Raw genomic sequence first — 25,441 nt, forward strand, 5'->3', positions numbered from 1 at the left:
ATCATATCACATGTTACAGCATGGCTGAGCCTCAAAGACATGCTAAGCGAAGTAAGCCAGTCATAAAGGGACAAATACTGTATGATTCCACTCGTGTGAAGTATTTAAAGTAGCCAAAATCATAAATGCAGAAAGTAAAAATATGGGTCCCCCAAACCAGGCGAAGACAACAGAGAATATTAGTGTTTAGTAAGCATTTCAGTGTTGCAAGATGAAAAAGTCTAGAGACTTGTTGTAAACAACACAAAGATACTTAACACCACTGAGCTGTACCTTTAAAAATTGGTTAAGACAATAAATTTAACATCATATATTTCTAAAACTATAAAAAGTGTATTTTCCCATTTAAAAAGTGTGGGTAGCTTTCTGCTGAGAGAAGTAACATGTCCTACTGGATATGATCAAACTGTCACTGTGGCTGACAGATAGAGGCATGTTACTACATAGGGTCATTTTTTCCCCCCTGTAACTTCTCTTCACTTTTGTCGTCCCCTGATATATGAAATTTTATACAGATGTAGAAGTTCCTGGTGAGCATTTCCTCCTCCATTCCTCTCCCCTACCCTTTACTAATTTTAAAGTTCTGTTCTTTTTATAAATATATATAACTATAAGTAAATAAATCTTATAGATATGTATATATACATATACACAGTTATGTGTGTGTGCCTGTATGTGTGTGTGTATGTACAGCCATGGGTGAATTTTTTAATTTATTGAGTTTGCTGCCTCTTTTCAAGAGTGGTGAAGTAAATAAAATATCTGGTGATTCTTGCCTGCCTGCTTTGTTTTGCACATGGAAGCTCCCTTTTCTTGTCTTTGAATATTCAGTCTTTGTGAAGCCTTTCTGGGATGAAGAGGCAGCAGTTTTTGGCAGCAGGGTGGCTCAGTGGGAAAGAATCAGCCTGTAAATGCAGGAGACCCAGGTTTGATTCCTGGGTCAAAAAGATCTCCCAGAGAAAGAAATGGCAACCTGTTCCAGCATTGAATGGACAGAGAAGCCTGGCAGACTACAGTCCACAGGGTTGCGAAAGAGTCAGGCATGTTGTAGTGACTAAAGCAATAAATCAATAGTTAATCTGCATGTGGGCCCTTCTCTTCTCCATGGGTGTCAGCAGCCGCTAGAGACATTGTTCAGCTCCATATGCCCAGGCATCCACCTACACTCACTTTTCCTGCCCAGGATAGATGCCTCTGCAGCTTGCTGCTTGGACTAAGTTGGGGTGGGAGGGTAATTTGACAATCAGGTGAAAGTTAAACAAGGAAAGAGGCATGTTTTCTCTGACTGAATGAGTGGAACACACTATACAGATGCCTGCTGCTTGTCTCTGGGACCTGTCTTGATCCCATGATCACTGGCTTTTGCCTTTGAAGCACCCTTGGAGTCATGTCCATATTTTTTCAGCTTTCTTCTCCTGCACTTATATTAGAATGTGATTTCTTTCTTTAGCCTAATTCTTTTTCCTTCTTAGTTTTTCAAAAACTCTTATAGTTTCTGATTTACACAATGTATCTCTTCTTGTTTTCTAGCACATCCACAAGTTGCTTTTAATATCTTTTACATTTTTATTAAAATTGGAGGAGGGGGCATGGCTTCAGCCTTATTATTCACAGTGTGCTGTATTGAACTGAAAGTCAAGTTATACCTTTCCTTCTCTAATAAATAGAAAAAAAATGTTATCAGGCTTTTTATCAAACTGAGATGCCTGACACATTATGAGTATGTACTCCATAAATGGTTTTTGGTTGTTGAATAAATTGTATGGTATACAGTTTACATGCAGTGAAACCTCTCATATTTTAGATTTTCAGCTTTTAGATGGAGATAATTACAATAAAATTGTTATGAAGATTAATTAAAATAATATACATAAAATTTTTAGCATGTAATAAGCATTGATAAATGTCTGATTTTATTATCACTGTGAGCTGTCATCACTCAGCTTTTGGCTGTAAATTCATTCAGTTAAAAATAGAACTCTGATCATTTAGCCAAACACATTTTTTGTCAGGCACTATTTGAGTTGCTGCAGAATCAGTAATGAGCACACTGACAAAATGATTTATTGATTATTAAAGAAATACTAGGGCAAACTCTTATCTTAGTCCTGATCATCAAAGCTCTAATTGGTACAATCAAAGAGAAGGGGTTTTAGAAAGTAACAGGACATTATCTCATTAAAGCAGATATAAGTGTGACCAGAAGTAAAACTTGTTCTATATAAGAGCAGCTTTCTAAAAGTTCTGAAAAAGGTTTTGCAATGTGCTTATTTTCAATCTTAAAAGGAAGATTAGCTCAAAACAAGAGATTCATAAAAATCAAAATTTGCATGATATAATTCTAAATTGGTTTTACCAAGAAGAAAATAATAACAGGTGCAAACACAAGGGCTACAACAGGATTCTTCATAAACTGGGATTTTAGAAGGATATGGAATGAGTTACTGTAGATAGATTTATAAATGTGCTTTCTTTTATTCTAACTATAACCTTAGCCGTGAGCATTTTAGCCATGTTCTTAATGTGGAGCTGAAGTTCAGAGAAAGAACGGTATGGTGACATTCTTAGAACATAAATAATTAAATAATAAAAAACTAATTTCTTCAATGAAAAATATTAAAAGACTGATGCCATGAGGATAGAGAATTTAAGATTGAGAGATTTCAGAACAGAAATACAAATATTCACAATTATCAAATACATTTTAAAATATCACAGGCAGAAAGACACAACTAGTACTGAGATAAAAGGTAAAGTCAGCATTTACCTGAAATAAAGAATGCTCAAACTACAGCACAATTGCACTCATCTCACATGCTAGTAAAGTAATGCTCAAAATTCTCAAAGCCAGGCTTCAGCAATATGTGAACTGTGAACTTCCAGATGTTCAAGCTGGCTTTAGAAAAAGCAGAGGAATCAGAGATCAAATTGCCAACATCCGCTGGATCATGGAAAAAGCAAGAGAGTTCCAGAAAAACATCTATTTCTGCTTTATTGACTATGCCAAAGCCTTTGACTGTGTGGATCACAATTAAGTGTGGAAAATTCTGAGATAGATGGGAATACCAGACCACCTGACCTGCCTCTTGAGAAACCTGTATGCAGGTCAGAAAGCAACAGTTAGAACTGGACATGGAACAACAGACTGGTTCCAAATAGGAGAAGGAGTACATCAAGGCTGTATATTGTCACCCTGCTTATTTAACTGATATGCAAAGTACATCATGAGAAACGCTGGGCTGGAGGAAGCACAAGCTGGAATCTAGATTGCTGGGAGAAATATCAATAATCTCAGATATGCAGATGATACCACCCTTATGGCAGAAAGTGAAGAGGAGCTAAAAAGCCTCTTGATGAAAGTGAAAGAGGAGAGTGAAAAAGTTGACTTAAAGCTCAACATTCAGAAAACGAAGATCATGGCATCTGGTCCCATCCCTTCATGGGAAATAGATGGCAAAACAGTGTAAACAGTGTCAGACTTTATTTTTTGGGGCTCCAAAATCACTGCAGATGGTGATTGCAGCCATGAAATTAAAAGACTCTTACTCCTTGGAAGGAAAGTTATGGCCAACCTAGATAGCATATTGAAAAGCAGAGACATTACTTTGCCAACAAAGGTCTGTCTAGTCAAGGCTATGGATTTTCCATTGGTCATGTATGGATATGAGAGTTGGACTGTGAAGAAAGCTGAGCGCTGAAAATTGATGCATTTGAACTGTGGTGTTGGAGAAGATTCTTTTTAAAAATTTTTTAAAATAGAAATTTATTTATTTTAATTGGAGGCTAATTACTTTACAATATTGTATTGGTTTTGCCATACATCTACATGAATCTTGAGAGTCCTTTGGACTGCAAGGAGATCCAACTAGTCCATTCTAAAGGAGATCAGTCCTGGGTATTCTTTGGAAGGACTGATGCTAAAGCTGAAATTCCAATACTTTGGCCACCTCATGAGAAGAGTTGACTGACTGGAAAAGACTCTGATGCTGGCAGGGATTGGGGGCAGGAGGAGAAGGGGATGACAGAGGATGAGATGGCTAGATGGCATCACCCACTTGATGGACATGAGTTTGGGTGAACTCCGGGAGTTGGTGATGGACAGGGAGGCCTGGTGTGCTGCAGTTCATGGAGTTGCAAAGAGTTGGACACGACCGAGCGACTGAACTGAACTGAAGTGGCAGGTCAGTCCTTTGTTTATTATGGCAAAAGCTCTAGGATTAAGGTCAGCGGCAGTTCCACGTTTCCACATTGCCATGTGTACAGCCATAATCAACAACATAAACTCATTTGAACCTCAATTCATTTACTCAGCAAACATTTGTTGAGAAACTACAGTATGGTAATTAACTCCACTAAGCCTTGGAGTTGGAAAAAGACACAGGGTAAGAGGGGAAGTAAAAACAATTAAGACATAATAATTGCCCCCAAAGAATTAACGTATTCCTCGCCCAATAAACAAATAATGCCAGTATAATAATGTAATGAGCACTGCAATTGCTATCCATGTATAAATTTATGAGCACACAGGACAGTGGCTAATTCTGTCTGCAAAGGTCAATGTTCCTATAAATGTGGTAACGTTTGAAAGAATTCTTTAGGGAGTAAAAGAAGCTTAGAAACTGAAAAAGAAATAAACATTTTAAACAAAGTAAGAAACTCACAGAAAGCCCAGAGTAGTGGAAGAACACAGATCGTTCGCAAAACAAAAAGAATATCTGTGGGTGAAATATAAGGATAGAAATATGTCAACCGCTGGGAGACCAATCTGCATTTTTAAATGTGACCTAAGGAAATTAAATTTTAGAGGGCTAGTTCTGTAGTCATGAGGAAGATGAATTTATGGCAAATAAATTAGTTTGGAAGCTGATTTCAGAAAGAAAGATGAACAGAGATGGGAAGAGGGGAACAGAAGGCTATAGACATGCTTGGGAGAAGTTTAAGAGGAGAACTAATAAAATGTGGAAATAACAGAATATAAGTATTCTAATTTTGTTTTATAGTTTGCTTCATTTTACGTAGTAATACTAGTACTTGGGATGAGAAAAAGAGAAGTCTTAGGGAAGACAATGGAACCATCTCTTCACAAAAAATTGAGATGTCTGAAAATAAACTTCTACCTGATAGACCCACAGGTAAGGCAGGTTTGGTGCTCAAGAGAGAGTTTTGTACGGAAACAGTTTTGAGATTTACCAGTGGATAACTGTGCAGTTAAATCCGTATTTGGGCTTGTTACATTAACGACTTATTCCTGCTCCACAACTTTTCCATAACTCTCTCTTTTTTTTTTTTCTTCCCCAATAAAACCAAGATCTGTTTACATTTCCATGAATCAAATCTTATTTTTTGCATTATTCTTCTTAAGCATCCTCAGCAGGCTGAGGGTGATTTTTAAACATTTAGTTCTCCGATGTAGCTGAATAAGTTCCCACTGGACTGATCCTGCAAAGTCTTAGGGGAAAACAAAAAAACACCCCAAAACATGGGAGAGCCAAAAAAGCTGTCAGATTCTGGAGAGGAGTTGACACTTACAAGGAGACACCTAAGGTTAGTTTCTTTTTCTTATAGGCTTTAAGGTGAGGCCACAGTTAGCATTATTCAGACAAGTTAAAATTCTTTTAAAAGACATCTCAGTACTTTTGACCTGAAGAGTGAGAAAAAAGAGTTTAGATTAAAATTTAGGGGAGAGTGTTTGCTTTGGCAGCACATATGCTAAATTTGGAACAATACAGAGAAGATAAGTATGGTCCCTGTGCAAGGATGGCATGCAGGTGTGTGAAGGGTTCCATATTTTTTATGATACTTCTTAACATCTATGAAATATATTAAAGTGTGGATAGACAAGAGGAAATGAACATTTTGCCTGCAATTTAAACAAAAGCCTGTAGGTCATCAGTGCAATGTTCTGATCCAAATGTATATGCAGGGGCTTCCCTGGTAGCTCAGTGGTAAAAGAATCTGCCTGCTAATGCAGGAGACACAGATTTGATCCTCTATCCAGGAAGATCCCACACGCTTTACAACAACTAAGTCCGTGTGCTGTAACTCATGATTTAGAGCTTAGGAGCCACGACTACCGAGCCCAAGCGCAGGAACTACTGAAGCCCGTGTGCCCCAGAGCCCATGCTACACAACAAGAGAAGCCACTGTAATGAGGAGCCCATGAACACAACTAGAGAGTAGCCTCCACTCACTGCAACTAGAGAAAAACCCCTGCAGCAATGAAGACCCAGCATATAAACATAAATTTTAGAAATGTAGATGTATACACATATGATTGGAATTGTATTATCTTAAACTCAATTTTTTATCCAAATACACCCTTGCATCAGAGGAGCCAAAGCACTTAGATCAGAAAACGTGCTTGTATTTTTGCAATTAATATTGGTCTAATCTGAAAAATAAATTCAGGGAAGAATCTCATAAAGGAGAGATCCAGAGAATGGGGGCCTTAAATTCTATATGTAAACGCTCCAAATATTTGACCTCTGAACAATTTAAGCTAGTCAGCTAAGGATAAGGTAATTGAACTGAGATTTGAACTATTTCCTAAGAGATAGACATTGCAATTTCAGGTCAACAAACTTAATTGCCTTGTAACACAAACAAAAAATATCAACAGACTTTGGAAGAATATAACAATGTCCAAAATTACCAACACATGAAGAGCCAGGAAAATGTAGCCAATTCTCAAGAAAATTAACAACGAACCAAGTCCAGCACTTAGATTATGTTAGTAACTAACACATACGTTAGTATTGCTGGACAAGAATTTTAAAGCAACTAATCTAACTGGGCACTCTGATGTAGAGGAAAGTATCTCAGAATGAAGGAAAAGAAGCAGAACATTTCACACACCAAAAAAACTGAAAAGAAGCTATAAAAATGAGAAAAATGCACTATCCAAAATAATATGCATAATAAAGATGCTAATTTATACCACATTTTCTGAATAGATGTATATGTACTCTCTTTGTAATCTGTGCTTTCTTATGACATAGATATTAGTATACATCCAAATTTTCTTAAACAGAAACTGTAAAGAGTCAATATATCCTTTGAAAAATGTCTAATAGCAGAGATAAAGATGAAGGTTTGCATCTGACACCCTACAGAAAACTTAGTTTCTCCTCATTCACTAGATATTTCTTTTTCCAATTAATTCAGGAAGGACATGAAAACAATTTATGTTATTATCTGGAAGCTAATATTTGCTAGTGTGTGTTCCAGGTATTCTACAAGTATTATTTATAATGCTCACAAAATCCTTGCCTGTCATACATTCCTGTCTTCAGAATAAGAATAATAAAGTTTAGACATGCAAAGTTATTTAACCAGAGGAGTAAAGCTAAAAATGTAGCAGTATTGTAATTGAAATGCAAGTATTTCACACATGAAAAGCAAAACAGTTCTTGGATCTGATATACTCACACACTTTTCCTTCATCTCTTTATCATCCTAAATCACATCCTTGTTATCTCTCATTTGGCTTATTTTTTTTCTTAATGATATAGATTCTGACAGGTGTAAGGTGATATATCTCCTCATGGTTTTGATTTGCATTGCCCAAATAATGAATGATGTTGAACATCTTTCAGCGTACCTTTCTGTATATATGTATATATGGCCTTTCAAAGGCCATCATGTGTCTTCTTTGGAAAAACGCATTTTGGCTCCTCTGCCTATTTTTTTTTTTAAAGAGATTGGTTGTGTTGTTGTTGTTGTCTGTGAGTTTTAAAATGTATTTTGGATATTAACCCCTTATCTGACATATGCTTTGCAAATATCTTCTCTCATTCAGTAGGTTGCCTTTTCTTTTCTTTCTTTCTTTCTTTTTTTTTTTTGATGATGGTGTCTTTTACTGTGCAGATCTTTTGTTTGTTTATTTTTGCTTTTGCTTCCCTTGTCTGAGAAGACACATCCAGAAAGTACTGCTAAGACCAATGCCAAAGAGTACATTGCCTATCTTTTCTTCTAGTTTTATGATTTCAGTTCTTACATTTAATTCTGATCCATTTTGAGTTGCTTTCTAAAGCTGTCTGCTCCTGGATGTCTATTTTGGGGACTTTCTTGATTACTATTTTAATCTCTTCACTAATGATCAGTCTGTTCACAATTTATATTTCTCCACAATTCAGTCATGGAAGGTTGTATGATTCTAAGAATTTATCCATTTCTTTTCTAGATTGTCCAGTTTGTTGGCAAATAGCTGTTCATAACATTCTCTCATAATTCTTTTTACTTCTGGGGTATCTGTTATTATTTCTCCTCTTCAGTTCTGAGTTTATGTCTTCCCTCCTTTTTCCATAGTGAGTTAAGCTAAAGACTTGTCAATTTGTTTATCTTTTCAAAAAACAAGCATTTAGATTCATTGACCTCTTCTATTGTCTTTTCTAGTCCGGTTCATTTATTTCAGCTCTGATATTTATTATTTCATTCCTTCTACTGACTTTGGGCTTCATTTGTTCCTTATTTTCTAGTGCCTTTAGATGTGAGACTATCTATCTATCTATCTATCTATCTATCTATCTAATTTGTTAAAATAGACCTCTATTGCTAAAAACTTCTCTCTTGATACAGCTTCTGTTGCATCCATAAAGTTTAGTATATTTTTATTTTCATCTGTCTGAATTTCTTTGCTTTGAGGTATTCATTGAAGTTGTTCAGTAGCATATTGTTTACTCTCCAATATTTGTGATTTATCCAGCTTTGGTTTATAGTTTCACGCTATTGTAATTGGGAAAAAAATGTTTGATATGATTGCAGTCTTCTTAAATTTAGTGTTTTGTATCCCAACATGTGGTTCATCCTGGAGACTGTTCCATGTGCTCTTGATAAGAATGTGTATCCTGCTTCATTTTGGTGGAACGTTCTAAACAAATCTGTCAAATGCCCTGGCCTAATGTTCCATTTAAGACTGCTATTTCTTTGTTGGCATTTTGTCTGGATGATGAATCCACCGATGTAAGCAGGGTGTTAAAGTCTCATTATTTTTGTGTTGCCCTCAAATTCTCTCTAAGTCTTCTTATAATTGCTTTTATACTTTGTTGCTCCTATTGTAAGTGCATATGTATTCATCACTATTACGTCTCCTTTATGAGTTGTCTCCTTTATCATTGTATAATGCCTATCTTAGTGTCTTGTTATTTTATTTAGCTTGAAATTCATGTTGTCTGATATGTATATGGCTACACTTGCTTTTTCTATCTGCTATTTGCTTGAAGTATCATCTTTTATCCATTCATTTTAAGCCCATGTTTGTCTTTAGAGCTGAGATGAGTCTCCTGGAAGGAGCATATAGTTGGGATTTATTTTTAAATCCATCCAGATTATCTTAGACTACTGCCTCCTGAGAAATCTGTATGCAGGTCAAGAAGCAACAGTTAAAACTGGACATGGAACAACAGACTGTTTCCAAATAGGGAAAGGAGTAAATCAAGGCTGTATATTGTCACCCTGCTTATTTAACTTATATGCAAAATGCATCATGTAAAATATCGGGCTGGATGAAGCACAAGCTGGAATCAAGATTGCCAGGAGAAATATCAATAACCTCCGATATGCAGATGACACCACCCTTATGGCGGAAAATGAAGAGAAACTAAAGAGCCTCTTGATGAAAGTGAAAGAGGAGAGTGAAAAAGCAGGCTTAAAACTCAACATTCAAAAAACTAAGACCATGGCATCTGGTCCCATCACTTCATGGCAAATAGATGAGGAAACAATGAAAACAGTGACAGCCTATTTTCTTGGGATCCAAAATCACTACAGATGGTGACTGTAGCCATGAAATTATAAGACGCTTGCTGCTCAAAAGAAAAGCTATGACCAACCTAGTCAGCATATTGAAAAGCAGAGACATTACTTTGCTGACAAAGATCCATCTAGTCAGAGCTATAATTTTCCCAGTAGTCATGTATGGACATGAGAGTTGGACTGTAAAGAAAGCTGAGCGCCAAAGAGTTGATGCTTTTGAACTCTGGTGTTGGAGAAGACTCTTGAGAGTCCCTTGGACTGCCAGGAGATCCAACCAGTCAATCCTAAAGGAAATCAATCTTGAATATTCACTGGAAGGACTGATGATGAAGCTCTAATACTTTGGCCATCTGATGCGAAGAGTGGACTCATTAGAAAAGACCCTGATGCTGGGAAAGATTGAAGGCAGGAGGAGAATGCATGGAAGAGGATGAGACGATTGGATGGCATCACTGACTCAATGGACATGAGTTTGAAGAAGCTCCAGGAGATGGTGAAGGACAGGGAAGCCTGGCATGCCACAGTCCTTGAGGTCACAAAGAGTCGGACACGGTTGAGTGACCGAACAACTGACAACAAAGCCTCCCTGTGTTTTGTTGCATTGGTGAATTCAACCCATTTACTTTTAGGTGATTATAGATAAATGAGGACTTAGTACTGTCTGTTTGTCTTTTGTTTTCTGATTTGTCTATATCTCCTTTTTTTTTCTGTTTGTGTTTCTGTCAATCATTTTAGTTTGGTAGGTGTTTTTTTTTTTTTTTAAATCAGGTTTTTCTGTTTCTTCTTTTTTATGTTTTGTGTCTCTGCTCTAGATTTATGTTTAATGGTTACCGTGAGCTTCGTATAAAATATCTCATAGATAACATAATCCTTTTCTGCTGATAGCACCTTATCTTCATTTGCTTATATAAGTCCCATCTTTTCAACTTTTATGTTTCTGTTATCTCAAATTATCCCTTTTTATGTTGTGAGTTTGTTACCAATTTAAGGAGCTATGGTCATTTGTATTACTTTTTTTCTTTAACCTTTATTCTATAATGAGGTGTTTAAAATTCTATTCTGATATGTAGTTGCAATTTTCAGACTCTATTTATCACCTTATTCAGTGTTACGTACCTTTGACTTTTTGTTTTTGGTAAAAGACTTTTTCTTTCTCGTAAAAGAGTTTCAATTGTTTCTCATAAGGCAGGTCTAGTGTTGATGAAGTCCTTCGACCCTAGTTTGTCTTGAAAACTCTTAATTTCTCCATATCTGAATGATAACTTTCTAGAAGTTATCATTAGCTAGATAGGATATTTTTGGCTGACAGGCTTTCTTCATTTTGAAAATATCATTTCACTCTCTCCTGGCCTATAACTTCTGTAATTTAAGAAACCTTCTTTCCTTTGTAGGTTACCATCTAGTCTTTCTTAATTGCCTTTAAAAGTCTTTTTGTCACTGACTTTTGATAGTTTTAATATAATGTGTCTTAGAGAACATCTTTTAATGTTGAGGTAATTAGGTATTCTCTTAGCTTCATAGAGAATGAATATTCTTCATTGCATTTCCAATTTCTGCCCCATGTTTGGGGAGTTCTCAGCTATTATTTCTTTAAATAAGCTCTGTTCCCTTTTCCCTCTCTTCTTCTGGGATACCCATCATGCTAATATTTCCTTTCATAAAAGAGTCAGATATTTCTCAAAGAATTTCCTCCTTTTGTTATGTCTTAATTATCTCACCTCTTTTATCTATATCATTTCTAGATTTCCACCTTTGAGCTTGCTAGTTCTCTCTCATATAGTCTGCTCTATTTTTAGTACTTACTAATGCATTTTTCATCTTGTTTATTGAGTTTTGAATTGCCTGCCCACCCCTCTCTCTTTTTTTTTTGTTAAGAATTTTGCTCTTTTTTAGTAAAGTGTCCCTTCTGTTCATTAATTTTATTCCTGAGCTTATTGAATTGCCTTTCTGAGTTTTCTTGTAGCTCATTCAGTTTCTTCATGACAGCTATTTTGGATTCTCTATCAGTTAGATCACCATACTCCGTCACTTTAAGAAAATTGTCACCTTCTTGTGACTCAGATTCTTGATGCCTTGGTGCTGTCAGTGTCACCACGTGGGTCACTGGAATGGCAGGACCACAGAGAGAGGGAAAGCATAGACTGGAAGGTAGGTTTACAAGTGCCTCTGCTGTGTTCAGAGTTATCAGATTCACGGGTGCACCTATTGTGGGTGGGAGGTGTGGCTCAGAGTTGTAGGCACCTGCCAGGCTAGAGGAAATCATCACAGACCTTATTGCCATTACTGCCCAATTTCCTATGGATTTGGGCATTGCTGTGCTTGAGAGGCTGGAGCTATGTGCACTGCTTCCCCTGATGCAATTAGATTCTCTGGGGCTGTTGGCTCAGCAGCCATAAATGGGGGTCTGGGACCATAGGAACTGCTTCTGCTGTCCCCTAGTTCCACCTCTTCTATGTATTCCAGTCCACTCAACTTTGGATGCACAGATGCATGGATTCTCTGGCATCCTGGTGTGTTGTGCAGAGTCAGCTTTGCTAGGCTGTGGGTGTTCTACTGGTTGCAGATTTAAGGGGATGGAAAAAGGGAGACTCTCACTTTACCATGATTTTGATGTCACCCAATTAGTCTTACTTTCAGAATATTTGTAATCTAAAATTGGGCTTCCCCAATGGCTCAGGGGAAAAGAATCTGGCTGCAATGTGGGAGAAACAGGAGATGCAGGTTTAATCCCTGGGTCAGCAACTCCCCTGGAGGAGGAAATGGCAACTTGCTCCAGTATTCTTGCCTGGAGATTCCCATGGACAAAGGAGTCTGGTGGGCTTCGGTCCAAGGGTTGTGAAGAGTTGGACACAACTGAACAAATGAGTACACACATAATCTCAAATCACTGTGCTATTTGTATTATTGAGACAAATCTATTGTTTTCTTCTCATCTTTAAATTGTATAATTTCTTAGAAGAATTCCTAGCTAGAATGCTTTGTGAATGGCATTTTATTAGATCTCAATTTCCATAAGGTTTAGTCTAATTTTTAAATGAATCTTGGACCTCAAGGAGATCAAACCAGTCAATCCTAAAGGAAATCAGTCTTGAATATTCATTGGAAGGATGCTGAAGCTGAAGCTCCATTACTTTGGCCACTTGATGCAAAGAACTGACTCATTAGAAAAGACCCTGAGGCTCGGAAAGATTGAAGGTAGGAGGAGAAGGGGATGGCAGAAGATGAGATGACTGGATGGCATCACTGGCTCAATGGACATGAGTTTGAGCAAGCTTCAGGTGTTGGTAATGGACAGGGAAGCCTGGGGTGCTGCAATCCATGGGGTCACAGAGTCAGACGCAACTGTGCAACTGAACTGACCTGAACTGACCTGAAGTATTATTGATTAAATATGCTACTTCCAAACAAGACTGAAATACAATTTATTGGTATGTTTCAGAAAAAATAAGTTCTTGATATACTGTATCTCTTTTTTTTAGCACTGACTTCATTTTGTATATGGACTTTGTATCTCATAATTCCCTCTTCTTTCTTTTAATATCCCCTACCCACTACTTTGTTTCCTTCTTAGCAACGATAGAAAATTATTCATGGATTACCTGGTATGCATGTGATGAAAGAAAAAAGAATGTATTTTGCAATCAGAAGATCTAGATCCAGTTGTCTTGTTTTTAATTTCCTAACCCAACAAAGATGAAAAAATTACACAGTTCACTGAACTTCAGTTTCTTAATCCATTAAAAGGTAATACAAAATAGTTAGCTTATTTATTTTATAGGGTCATTGTAAGGCTCAAAGGAAATTATGTTCATGAGCTCATGGATGTGTTTGTGAATGTTTGTAAATGCACCAAATATATGTAATTTGAAAGGCCATTGTAGATTTATCTTTTTTTCTTTTTATTAATATGACTTGTTTTTAAAACTTTGCTCCATTCACACTCTGCAAATATATATATATATTTTTTTTTCTTTGCACTAGTGGAAGAAGAGTGTTAAATCCCAAAGCCATTCCTACCACTTCTGTAAGGCATATCATAACCAAGTTAGAATCATGTATATTATAGAGTGAAAAATATTATAAAGTGCTTATCTAATACCTGGGCTTCCCTCATAGCTCATCTGCCTGCAATACAGGAGACCCCAGTTTGATTTCTGGGTTGGGAAGATCTTCTGGAGAAGGGATAGGCTACCCACTCCAGTATTCTTGGGCTTCCCTTGTGGCTCAGCTGGTAAAGAATCTGCCCGCAATGTGGGAGACCTGGGTTGGGAAGATCCCCTGGCGGAGTGAAAGGCCAGTATTTTGGCCTGCAGAATTCCGTGGACTATAGTCCATGGGGTCACAAAGAGTCGGACACAACTGAGTGACTTTCACTTCACTATCTAATACTTAGCCCAAAGATTTAATTTTTATTAAATATTAAGCTTATGTTTTAATAACTATTTTGATGTCTTTCTAATGTGTTTGATGTCTTTGATTTTGATCTATTTGATTGAATTTTTCTTTATGTAATTTTAATAATTGCAAAAATCTCTTAAATTTTTTTTGGTATTTGATATATTTCTTCTCTTTTCTATTATGTACTAATTAGGCAATTGTATTGCCTTAAAATTCACTTTGGAAAACTATCTTGTGTTTAATTCCTTTCTATTTTTTTTAAAACAGATTTTATCATTGTAAATTTCTTTTTTGTCCATGCATTTTGATTTGATTAATTTCAGCCAAATTCTATGTGTTCATTGTCATAATCCAGAGTTTTTGGTAATATACTGGTTGTTGCTTAAGTGATTTGTTTTAGCTCTGCTTACCAATGTTAAAAAGCTTTATGAAAATTTGAACTTCTTTTGGCATATTTCCTTAATTATTTAAATACATGTGAATGCTGGGAGGAAAAAGTGATAAATAATTTAAGAATATCTCTGTAATGTGCCACACTAAGGCACTGTATGAAAAATTATGGATGGAGGTTCATGGCATCATACAGGAGGCAGTGATCAAGATCATCCCCAAGGAAAAAAATATGCAAAAAAGGCAAAATGGTTGCCTGAGGAGGCCTTACAAACAGCTGAGAAAAGAAGAGAAGCAAGAGGCAAAGGAGAAAAGAAAAGATATACTTATTTGAATACAGGGTTCCAAAGAATAGCAAAGAGAGATAAGAAAGCCTTCCTCAGTGATTAATACAAAGAAATAGAGGAAAACAATAGAACGGGAAAGACCAGAGATCACTTCAAGAAAATTAGAGATACCAAGGGAACACTTCATGCAAAGATCGGCTCAATAAAAGACATAAATGTTATAGACCTAAGAGATTAAGAAGAGGTGGAAAGAATACACAAAAGAACTATACAAAAAAGGTCTTCACGACCCAGATAACCACAATGGTGTGATCACTCACCTAGAGACAGACATCCTGGAATGCGAAGTTAAGTGGGCCTTAGGAAGAATCACTATGAACAAAGCAAGAGGAGGTGATGGAATTCCAATTAGGCTATTACAAATCCTAAAAGATGATGCTGTGAAAGTGCTGCACTCAATATGCCAGCAAATTTGGAAAACTCAGTGGTAGCCACAGGACTGGGAAAGCTCAGTTTTCATTCCATTCCCAAAAAAGGCAATGCCAAAGAATGCTCAAACTACCACACAACTGCACTCATCTCACATGCTAGTAAAGTAATGCTCAAAATTCTCCAAGTCAGGCTTCAACAGTATGTGAACTGTGAAATTCCAGATGTTCAAGCTGGTTTTAGAAAAGGCAGAGGAACCAGAGATCAAATTGCCAACATCTGTTGGATCATCAAAAAAGCCCGAGAGTTCCAGAAAAGCATTTACTTCTGCTTTATTGACTACCCCAAAGCCTTTGACTGTGTGGATAATACCAAACAGTGGAAAATTCTTCAAGAGATGGGAATACCAGACCACCTTACCTGCCTCCTGAGACATCTGTGTGCAGGTAAGGAAGCAACAGTTAGAACTGGACATGGAACAACAGGCTGGTCCCAAATAGGGAAAAGAGTACATCAAAGCTGTATATTGTTACCCTGACTAATTCATATGCAGAGTATATCATGAAAAATGCCAGGCTGAATTAAGCACAAGCTGGAATCAATATTGCCAGGAGAAATATCAATAACCTCAGATATGCAGATGACACCACCCTTATGGCAGAAGGTGAAGAAGAACTAAAGAGCCTCTTGATAAAAGTGAAAGAGGAGAGTGAAAAAGTTGGCTTAAAACTCAATATTCAGAAAACTAAGATCACAGCATCTGGTCCCATCACTTCATGGCAAATAGATGGGGAAACAATAGAAACAAAGACAGACTTTACTTTCTTGGGCTCCAAAATCACTACAGATGGTGACTGCAGCTATGAAATTAAAAGACACTTGCTCCTTGGAAGAAAAGCTATACAGCATATTAAAAAGCAAGACATTACCTTGCTGACAAAGGTCCATCTAGTCAAGGCTATGGTTTTTCCAGTAGTCATGTATGGATGTGAGAGTTGGACTATAAAGAAAGCTGAGCACCAAAGAACTGATACTTTTGAACTGTGGTATTGGAGAAGACTCTTGAGAGTCCTTGTACTGCCAGGAGATCCAATCAGTCATCCTCAAGGAAATCAGTTCTGAATATTCATTGGAAGGATTGATGCTGAAGCTGAAACTTCAATACTTTGGCCACCTGATGTGAAGAACTGACACCTTGGAAAAGACTTTGATGCTGGGAAAGAATGAAGGCAGAAGGAGAAGGGTACTCCAGAGGATGAGATGTTTGGATGGCATCACTGACTCAATGGACATGAATTTGAGCAAGCTTTGGGAGTTGGTGATGGACAGGGAAGCCTGGTGTGCTGCAGTCCATGGGGTCATGAAGAGTTGGACACGACTGAGCGACTGAACTGAACTGAAGGCACAGTATAATTAAAATAAAAAGAAAGACAAGAATCAAGAGGAGAGAAACTTGTCATAGAAAGAGGAACCCCCAGAAGACTAAGAGCAAGTTTTTCATTATAGGTCAGGAGAAATGGAACGATATATTAACAGAATTCAGAAAAAAGCAAAATCAAACCATATCATCCAAGAATACTATACTGAGCAAAAGAAACCTTCCAAATGAAAGAGAGGTAAAAACTCTCCCAGACAAACCGAAACTAAAGGAGATCATCAACACCAGACTTCCCTTATAAGAAACACTAAAGGGAGTTCTTCAAGTTGAAATAAAAGAATACTAGACAGCAACATGATAGCAGAAGAAAGCAGAAAACTTGTTAGTAAGGTAGACATAGAGACAAAAACAGAATACTGTATCACTATAATAGTGGGCAAACCAGTTTTGATTCTAGTATAAAAGATTAATGACAATAATATTTAAAAATAATTATACAAATGTTTTAAAAGTTAGACAGTATATATAGATGTAAAATGTGATAATAGTAATGTAAAGTATATGAAACTGGAGAATTTAATATGTAGAGCTTTTCTGCTATCAAATTTGTTGTTATCAGCTTTATAACTGTCATAATTATAGATATGGAACCATAAAAGACCCTAATTTGCCAAAGTAGTCTTGAGGAAAAAAGATCAAAGCTGAATGTGTCACTCTCTCAGATTTTACACAACTGTACAAAGATATAGTAACCAAAACAACCTGGTATTACCACAAAAAACAGATATATACAGCAACAGAACAGAATAGAGAGCCTAGGGAAAAACCTTACATACCTATGGTCAATTAATCTACAGTAAAGGATGTAAGAATATACAGTGGAAAAAAGACAAATCTCTCAACACGTGGTGTTGGAAAAAATGTACAGTTACATGTAAGACAATGAAATGAGTACATTTCCTCACATTGAATGTATGTGTGTGTGTGTATATATATATATATATATATATATATAAAACTCAATATGGATATATAGATATATATACACACAACTCAATAAGGAATAAAGAGGTGAATAAAGACCTGAAACCATAAGACATCTAGCAGAGAACATAGGCAGAACACTGTTTAACATAAATTGCAACAATAATTTTTCTGGATCTGTCTCCTAAGCTAAAAAAATTCAAGCAAAAATAAACAAACACGATCTAATTAAATCTAAAAGTCTTTGCACATCAAAAGAAACCATGGATAAAAAGAAAAGGTAGTCTATAGGATTTGAAAATAATATGACTGGCAAGGTGTTAATACCCAAAATACGTAAATAGCCCATACAACTCAATATTAAAAAAATAATAGTTAAATAATTGGCAGAAGATCTGAATAGACATTGTCCAAAGAAGACATACAAATGGCCAACAGACACATGAGCAGATACTCATCATCACTAACAGATAAATGCACATCAAACAACAAGTGTAAGATATAATCTCACAGTTGTCAGAATGGCTATCATCAAAACAACTATAAATAATAAGTGTTGGTGATGACGTAGAGAAAAGAGAGCACTTGTACGCTGTTGATGGGAATGTAAATTGGTGCAGACACTTACAGTATGGAGGTTCCTAAAAAAAACTAAAAATAGAACTAATATATGATCCAGCAATTCCACTCCTGAGTATATATCTAGAAAAATCAAAGACACTAATTAAAGAAGATATATGCACCCCAATGTTTATAGTAGGACTATTACTCAACTATAAAAAAGAATGAAAATCTCCCATTTATAGTGATGTGAATGGACCTAGAAATATGATTTGATAAAAACAAATATTGTATGATATCACTTACATGTGGGATCTAAAAATTAATACAAACAAAGGCTTTTTCTGTATAGCAAAACAGAAAAAGACACAGATATAGAAAAAGAACTAGTGGTTTCCAATGGTGAAGGGGAGAAGAGGAAGGACACAATTAGGGGTATAAAATTAGGAGATACCAACTGCTAAAATAGATAAGCACTAAGTCTTCCCTGATGGCTCAGATGATAAAGAATTTGCCTGCAATGTAGGAGACCTGGTTTCGATCCCTGGGTCAGGAAGATCCCCTGGAGAAGGGAATGGCAACCCACTCCAGTATTCTTGCCTGGAGAATTCCATGGACAGAGGAGCCTGCTGGGCTACAGTCCATGGGATTGCAAAGAGTCAGACATGACTGAGTAACTAAACACTTTCACTTTCAAGGATATAAAATATAGTACAGGGAATTATATCCATTATCTTGTAATAAGTTCTAGTGTAGTATAGTCTGTCAAAATACTGAGTTTCTATGCCATACACCTGAAACTAATATAATATTGTGAGTCAGCTACACTTCAATTAAGAAACTAAAAATTAAAAAGAAGCAAGACTCAACTATTCCCTATGTATAAGACTCTCAGTTTCTCACTTTAGAACTAAAGACACACAAAGACTGAAAGTGAAGTGATAGGAAAAGATTTTCCACGAAGTAGGTAACCAAAAGTGGCTGTACTTACTTCAGACAGATTTTAAGTGAAAATGTCACAAGAGACAAAAGAAGACATTAATATTAAAAATGAAAGAGTCAATTGACCAGGAAGATTTAATAAATATCTCTATCTTTCTATCCCCAACATCAGAGTACCTAAATATATAAACACTGAATGGAGAAATAAACAGTAATACAATAATAGTAGAAATTTGAATACCTCATTTTAAATAGTAAATAGAAATAATAAAGCAATGGATAACTTGAAGAACATTATAGACCAAATTGACCTAAAAGATATACACAAAACATCCCACCCAACACTAGCAAAATACATATTGCTTTCAAGTGTACACATATCTTTGCATGTTTCACCACAAAATAAATTTTAACAAATCTAAGAAGATTGATCTCATCCCAAGTATCTTTTCTATCCACAATGGAATGAAACTAAAACTCAATAGCAGGGTAAAAACTGGAGAATTCACAAATACATGAAAATTTGCAACACCCTTTTAAACAACAGTAGATCAAAGAATGCTAAAAAGAATTTAGAAAATACCTCAAGACAAGCAAAACTGAAATCACAACATACCAAAACATATGGGATGTACATATACAGTACCAAGAAGGAATTTCATAGTGATTAGTGCCTATATATAAAAGGAAGAAAAGTCTCAAATTTGCCACCCAGCTTTACATTTCAGTGTGCTGGAGGGATAGTGGCTTCATTCTCACATGCACAACAACGTGATGACAACCTGGCCAAAGCACATATAGTTGTCTGCATGGTCTGATGCAGCATATTTGGAGAGGAGTTTTGAGTTAGCAAGATGGCCTTGTGTATAAAGCATGTGAATTGCTGTCCAATAATAAAGCTCAGAGAAGCAATAAAAATAAAGGTAGCTAGCTACTGATAGTACTATACACCAGATGTTGTTCTGCTGTTGCCCTTCCATTAGTGGATTTATTTCTTAGCATAATTCCGTCACTCAGATGCTATTATTTCCCTTTCACAGATGAAAAATCTTAGATACAGAGAGGGTAAATGACTTCCTCCAAGGAAAGACTCACATTTACAGGTTTTGGAGATGAGGACTTGGGCATCTTTGCATGCCATTTCTCTGTCTAACTATGAATATATTAGGTAACATGGTAAGGGGATATTAAGTTTGCAAATGGAGTTAAGGTTGCTAATCAGATGACCTTGAAGAGATTGTCATATGTTGTCTTTGTTAACTCAGTGTAATCCCAAGCATCCTTTAAGCATGGATGAGAGAGCAGAAAATTCAACAACAATGTGATGCAATGTAACAAATATTTGATTGACCATCACTAGCTTTGAATATGGAAGAGAGTTATTAGTCAAGACCTTTGGACAGTTTCTAGAAACTGGAAAAGACAAGGAAATTAACTTTTCTCTAGAGTCTCCAGAAAGGAACACAACCCTACCAAAATCTTGGTTTTAGCCCAGTGAGACCTATTTCAGACTTCTTGACTTTAGAATGGTATAATTATTACACAGCTGTAATAAATTTGTGTTGTTTTATTCCATTAAGGACATAGATACGCACACACACCTATCCATATGTGTACATTTGCATGTCAGTGTCAAGTGGCGATAAATGCTATGGAAAATCAGTTTGGTTGAAGAGTTATGGATAGGAACTGCTATCTATATATATGGGTGATATATGGTGTGTGTGTGTGTATATATATATATATATATGTATATATTTTCACCACCGTTTATATGGGGTGGTCAGGGATGAGGTAATATTTAAACAGAGATTTGAGTGAGATGAAAGTGCAAGATATGGGAGTAGAACATTTCAGATGAGGAGACAGTAAGTATAAGCTTCTCCAAGTCAGAATTGCACTGTGCATCTTGAGAAATAGCAATAGGACAGAGGCAATGAGCCAGAGGAAAACTGTGGGATAGTGATTCTGTCGGTGGATAAAAATGGGATAGTTATCCTAATGATTTCTGGAAAAGGAATAGGAATGAAGGTGGACTGAGACAACTTTTACTTTTGCCCTGTTATTTATATTTTTTGATGATGATGCATTACTTTTATATTTTTAAAGAATTTTCATTATAACACAGCAGTACAAGAAATCTGAAGCACAGAGACAAGTATAAAGATGAGCAGTGTACTGGCAGGGTTTTCATAACTTACTTGGTTCTGCTCAAAAATTGAGGGAAAGGGGTAAGAAAGAATCAAACCATGCTGTTATTCAAGATTATTTGCTATCTATTTGCACTTTTACACCTTCTACATGCTGAGTCTATATACACTCCTCAGGAACAACATGTACATTTGTATGTGTGTGGGCACATATGTTTGCTTGAAGCTGAATTATTTGGTATGAAGGGGAATATTTGGAAGTATAGAATGACAAAGATTATTTAAAAATCCATTTATAAATCCATGCTTACCAGAACATCTTGAAGATACCAATATTATGGAAACTCACTTATACATTAGCAACATGGAGTACAGTTGAGATCATGGGATTTCAGGCTGCCTGAGTTCAGGCCTTGGGTCCACCACTTACCAGCTTAGGGACCTACAGAAGGTCATTCAACCTCCTAAAGTTTTTTTTTTTTTTCCCCCAGCTGAAAAGGGAGATAATAGCACATGACTGACTGAATTGTGATAATTAATACACCCACTAGTAGAACTAAAACAGGCTTCCCTGGTGGCTCCACGATAACAAATCCGCCTGCAATGCAGGAGATGCTGGTTTAATCCCTGGGTTGGGAAGATCCCCTGGAGGAGGGCGTGGCAACCCACTCCAATATTCTTGCCTGGAGAGTTCCATGGATAGAGGAACCTGGCAGTCTACAGTCACAAAGAGTCTAGGGTCACAAAGAGTCAGATACAATTGCAGCAACTGAGTACACAGGCACGCAGAACTGAAACACTAGAAGAGGGCTTCCCCGGTGGTACAGTGGGTAAGAATCCTGCCAGTGCAGGGCTCACAGGTTCAGTCCCTGGTCCGGGAATGTTCCACATGCCATGCAGCAACTAAGTCCATGCACCACAACTGCTGACGCCCATGCACCTAGAGCTCTGCAACAAGGGGAGCCACCACACTGAGAAGCTCCATCGGCCATAACTAGAGAAAGCTCACGCAGCCAGTGTTCGGTTCAGTTCAGTCACTCAGTGGTGTCTGACTCTTTGCAACCCCAAGGACTGCAGCACACCAGGCCTCCCTATCCATCACCAACTCCTGGAGTTTACTCAAACTCATGTCCATTGAGTTGGTGATGCTATCCAATCATCTCATCCTCGGTCGTCCCCTTTTCCCACCATCAATCTTTCCCAGCATCAGGGTCTTTTCCAATGAGTCAGTTCTTCGCACCAGGTGGCCAAAGTATGGGAGCTTCAGCTTCAGCAGCAGTCCTCCCAGTGAATATTCAGACTGATTTCCTTTAGGATGGACTGGTTGGATCATTACACATTCAGTGTAACCAAAATAAAAACAAAAAATAAAACACTGGAATAGTGTCTTGCATAATAGTAAGTGCTCAATATGCTATTATTGTGATTGTTTCTCTGTTCTTTATTATTGGACTGCAGTGAACATACTTTATACACACTGATGACTTGCTAACTTGAAACTTTTCTACACATATGCTTCAAGAGACTACACAGGCAACTTTATTTGCTTTAGCTAGTTTGTCATCATCTTGAATACATGTGCAAATGAAATCACTATAACTGCTCATGTTTAAAAGCAAAATAATCCAGCACATCATACTGACATAACAGACAATAGAACTGTTCCAAATGCATTAGCCAGTAGCTTCTCCTGGTGACTGCTTCTTGGCTTAAATATTACTTAAATATTTCATCAGAATAGACTTTACCAGTAATCTCTGAAAAACAAACAGACCTTATGTTCCCTGGACAAAGTTAAAAAAGACCTTATATAACATGATTGCAGTTAAGTTTAATCTCTGGTCTTTATTCAGCTAGACAAAACTATAAATTTCAGGAAAACATTTTAAATAATGATCAGCGTCAGCTCTGGTTGAGTTTTTGATTTCTTCTAGTCTTCTCTGCATGTGTGCGTGCTCAGTCATGTCTGACTCTGCGACACTTGGACCATAGCCTACTAGGCTCCTGTCTCATGTGATTCTCTAGACAGGAATACTGGAGTGGGTTGCCATGATCTCCTCCAGGGGATCTTCCTGACCCAGGGATCAAACCCTCATCTCTTATTATGTCTCCTACATTTGCAGGCAGGTTCTGTATTACCACTAGCATCACCTGGGAATCCCTATGGGGGTTTAAGGCTTTATTACCATATATAAAATAGATAACAAACAGGAATTTGTTGTATGGCTCAGGAAACTCAAACAGGGGCTCTGTATCAACCTAGAGGGGTGGGCGGGGAGGGAGATGGGAGGGAGGTTCAAAAGGGAGGGGATATGTATACCTATGGCTGATTCATTTGAAGTTTGACAGAAAACAACAAAATTCTGTAAAGCAATTATTCTTCACTAAAAAAAATAAATTAAAAAAAGGCTTTGATTCAAGAGTTTTCCATTTACAGTCTAGATGGCTTCATGCAAACTTCTCAATTTCCGTTTGTCTTAGTTCTCTTAATACTGTGCTCAAGGATTGCTTTTCCCTGTCTGTGAAAATTCCAATACAGCCTATATCATTCAGTGTTTCATGGTTTTATGACAGAAGCAAGAGACAGGATTACCACTTTTAACTGTTGCATACAGAAAAATTAATTGACTATCCCAAGTCATCAACTAGGCTTTGGGGCCAGGTCTTTTAGTTATAACAGATCTCTTTTCCATTAGACTATATTATTTAAATTAATAGAATAAAAATGCCATTTTCTTTTTTAAAAATTAAATAGGTCAAGACCACAAAGTGATTCACAAGACTGATAAATCTTCTCTGTCAATAGGTCAAATGCAAGATTTTTTTTAAAAACGTATTATCCATTATACAAAGACTACTTTTATTTGAATCATAATTTTTGTAAGTACCTTTTGTTCCATCAAGAATGAAGAGAGGATACCAAAATCTTTCTAAATTTTCAACATTAATAAATTCTAAGCCAAAAATGTCACCAAAGAAATACTTTTTCTGATTGAAAGACTGACGTATACCAAGATAAGTATCATTCTATATTTTAATGTATGCTTCTTTCAAAAACTCTAATTTGAAATATAAATGTTCTTTTAAAAAGACTGGCTGCCTTTTCTTGAAATAAAAGTTACCCCTTTACTTATTTTAGTCTGAAAATATAAAACTTATTCCACCTTGAATCCATTGCAGCAGTTTCTAGTTTTCCTTTTCTCAGAAGGTTGAGCCTCTGCCGTCTTATCTGAATGATGATTTTGGTCCATCATTGAACTGCATATATCATGCGAATGTTTCCAGTTGTTGTTGATGTTTAGTTCAAAATGATCACCTTTTGAGAGAGAAAAAGTAGGTTTTATTTCACATTAACAATTCAGAAGTGAGAAAAACCTCAAGGTCAACATCCATCAATCAATAATTCCACAAATATTCATGTAGGATTTATTATGTCCTGATGAGGCAGAAATTGCTAGACAGTCTAAGACTCTGAGACCTTGGTTCTTTTTAATTTCTTTTTTTTTTTTTCTCTTCCCAAGTAAGCATCTCACTCTTTGTTCCAATTACCACGCATCAGAGGAATACCTCCCTAGTCTGGAGGGTCATAAAACATTCAGACCAAGGATAAGACAATCATTACCTGCTGTCGAGTTTATTAAGGGGGAAAAAAACCCCAAAACTTCAAGAAGACCATTAGCTCTTAAAGATACCTTTGGTTCCTAAATAATGGTCTGGGGTCTTAAGAAAGGGTTGAGGGATGGCATCGCAATGTCTAGAGAAATTGAGAAATGGGGGATCCAAAAAAGCTATAAAAATGACAATCTGGACTTTGCGATAGTCAAACTGATTGGTCAAAAATGATGTATATTAAAGTCACCAGCCAACCAACGATATACAGTTTGATACTAGTAAAGATATAAAACTGCTGTAATCCCTGCCTTCTGGGGGCTCTTCACCCTCTCTCAGTGTCTATGTGTGAGCTTTGTATCTCTACCCTTTAAGATAAACTTTGCCTGTTTGAGTGTTTGCAAGTTTGCAGATTTCATTCTTCAGCTCCATGAACAGAGCTCGGGTTTCATGTTTCGCTGAGCACTGAAACACAAAATGAAGGGGAAACACACACACACACATTTCTAGTTTTAGTGAGATTATAATTTAGGAAGATAAATTTATAGAGGGAAACTTGA

General features: G+C 36.6%; 1 protein-coding gene and 1 non-coding gene across 2 annotated transcripts in view; one reads left to right on the forward strand and one right to left on the reverse strand.

Moving 5' to 3' along the window:
- LOC138437732 (solute carrier organic anion transporter family member 1B3-like) overlaps positions 1-25,441 on the reverse strand; it is an 85,275-nt gene that overhangs the window by 48,098 nt on the left and 11,736 nt on the right. Inside the window, exon 3 of the mRNA XM_069585565.1 lies at positions 24,437-24,588. Coding sequence (XP_069441666.1) covers positions 24,437-24,526 — 90 coding nt within the window. The 5' untranslated portion in view covers positions 24,527-24,588. The remainder of the gene's footprint in view (positions 1-24,436; positions 24,589-25,441) is intronic.
- Positions 5,686-5,792, forward strand: LOC138438398 (U6 spliceosomal RNA). The gene has a single exon (XR_011256337.1). It is a non-coding gene; the product is annotated as a U6 spliceosomal RNA (small nuclear RNA).

The sequence above is a fragment of the Ovis canadensis genome, chromosome 3 (assembly GCF_042477335.2).
Source record: "Ovis canadensis isolate MfBH-ARS-UI-01 breed Bighorn chromosome 3, ARS-UI_OviCan_v2, whole genome shotgun sequence".
Taxonomy (NCBI): Eukaryota; Metazoa; Chordata; class Mammalia; order Artiodactyla; family Bovidae; genus Ovis; species Ovis canadensis.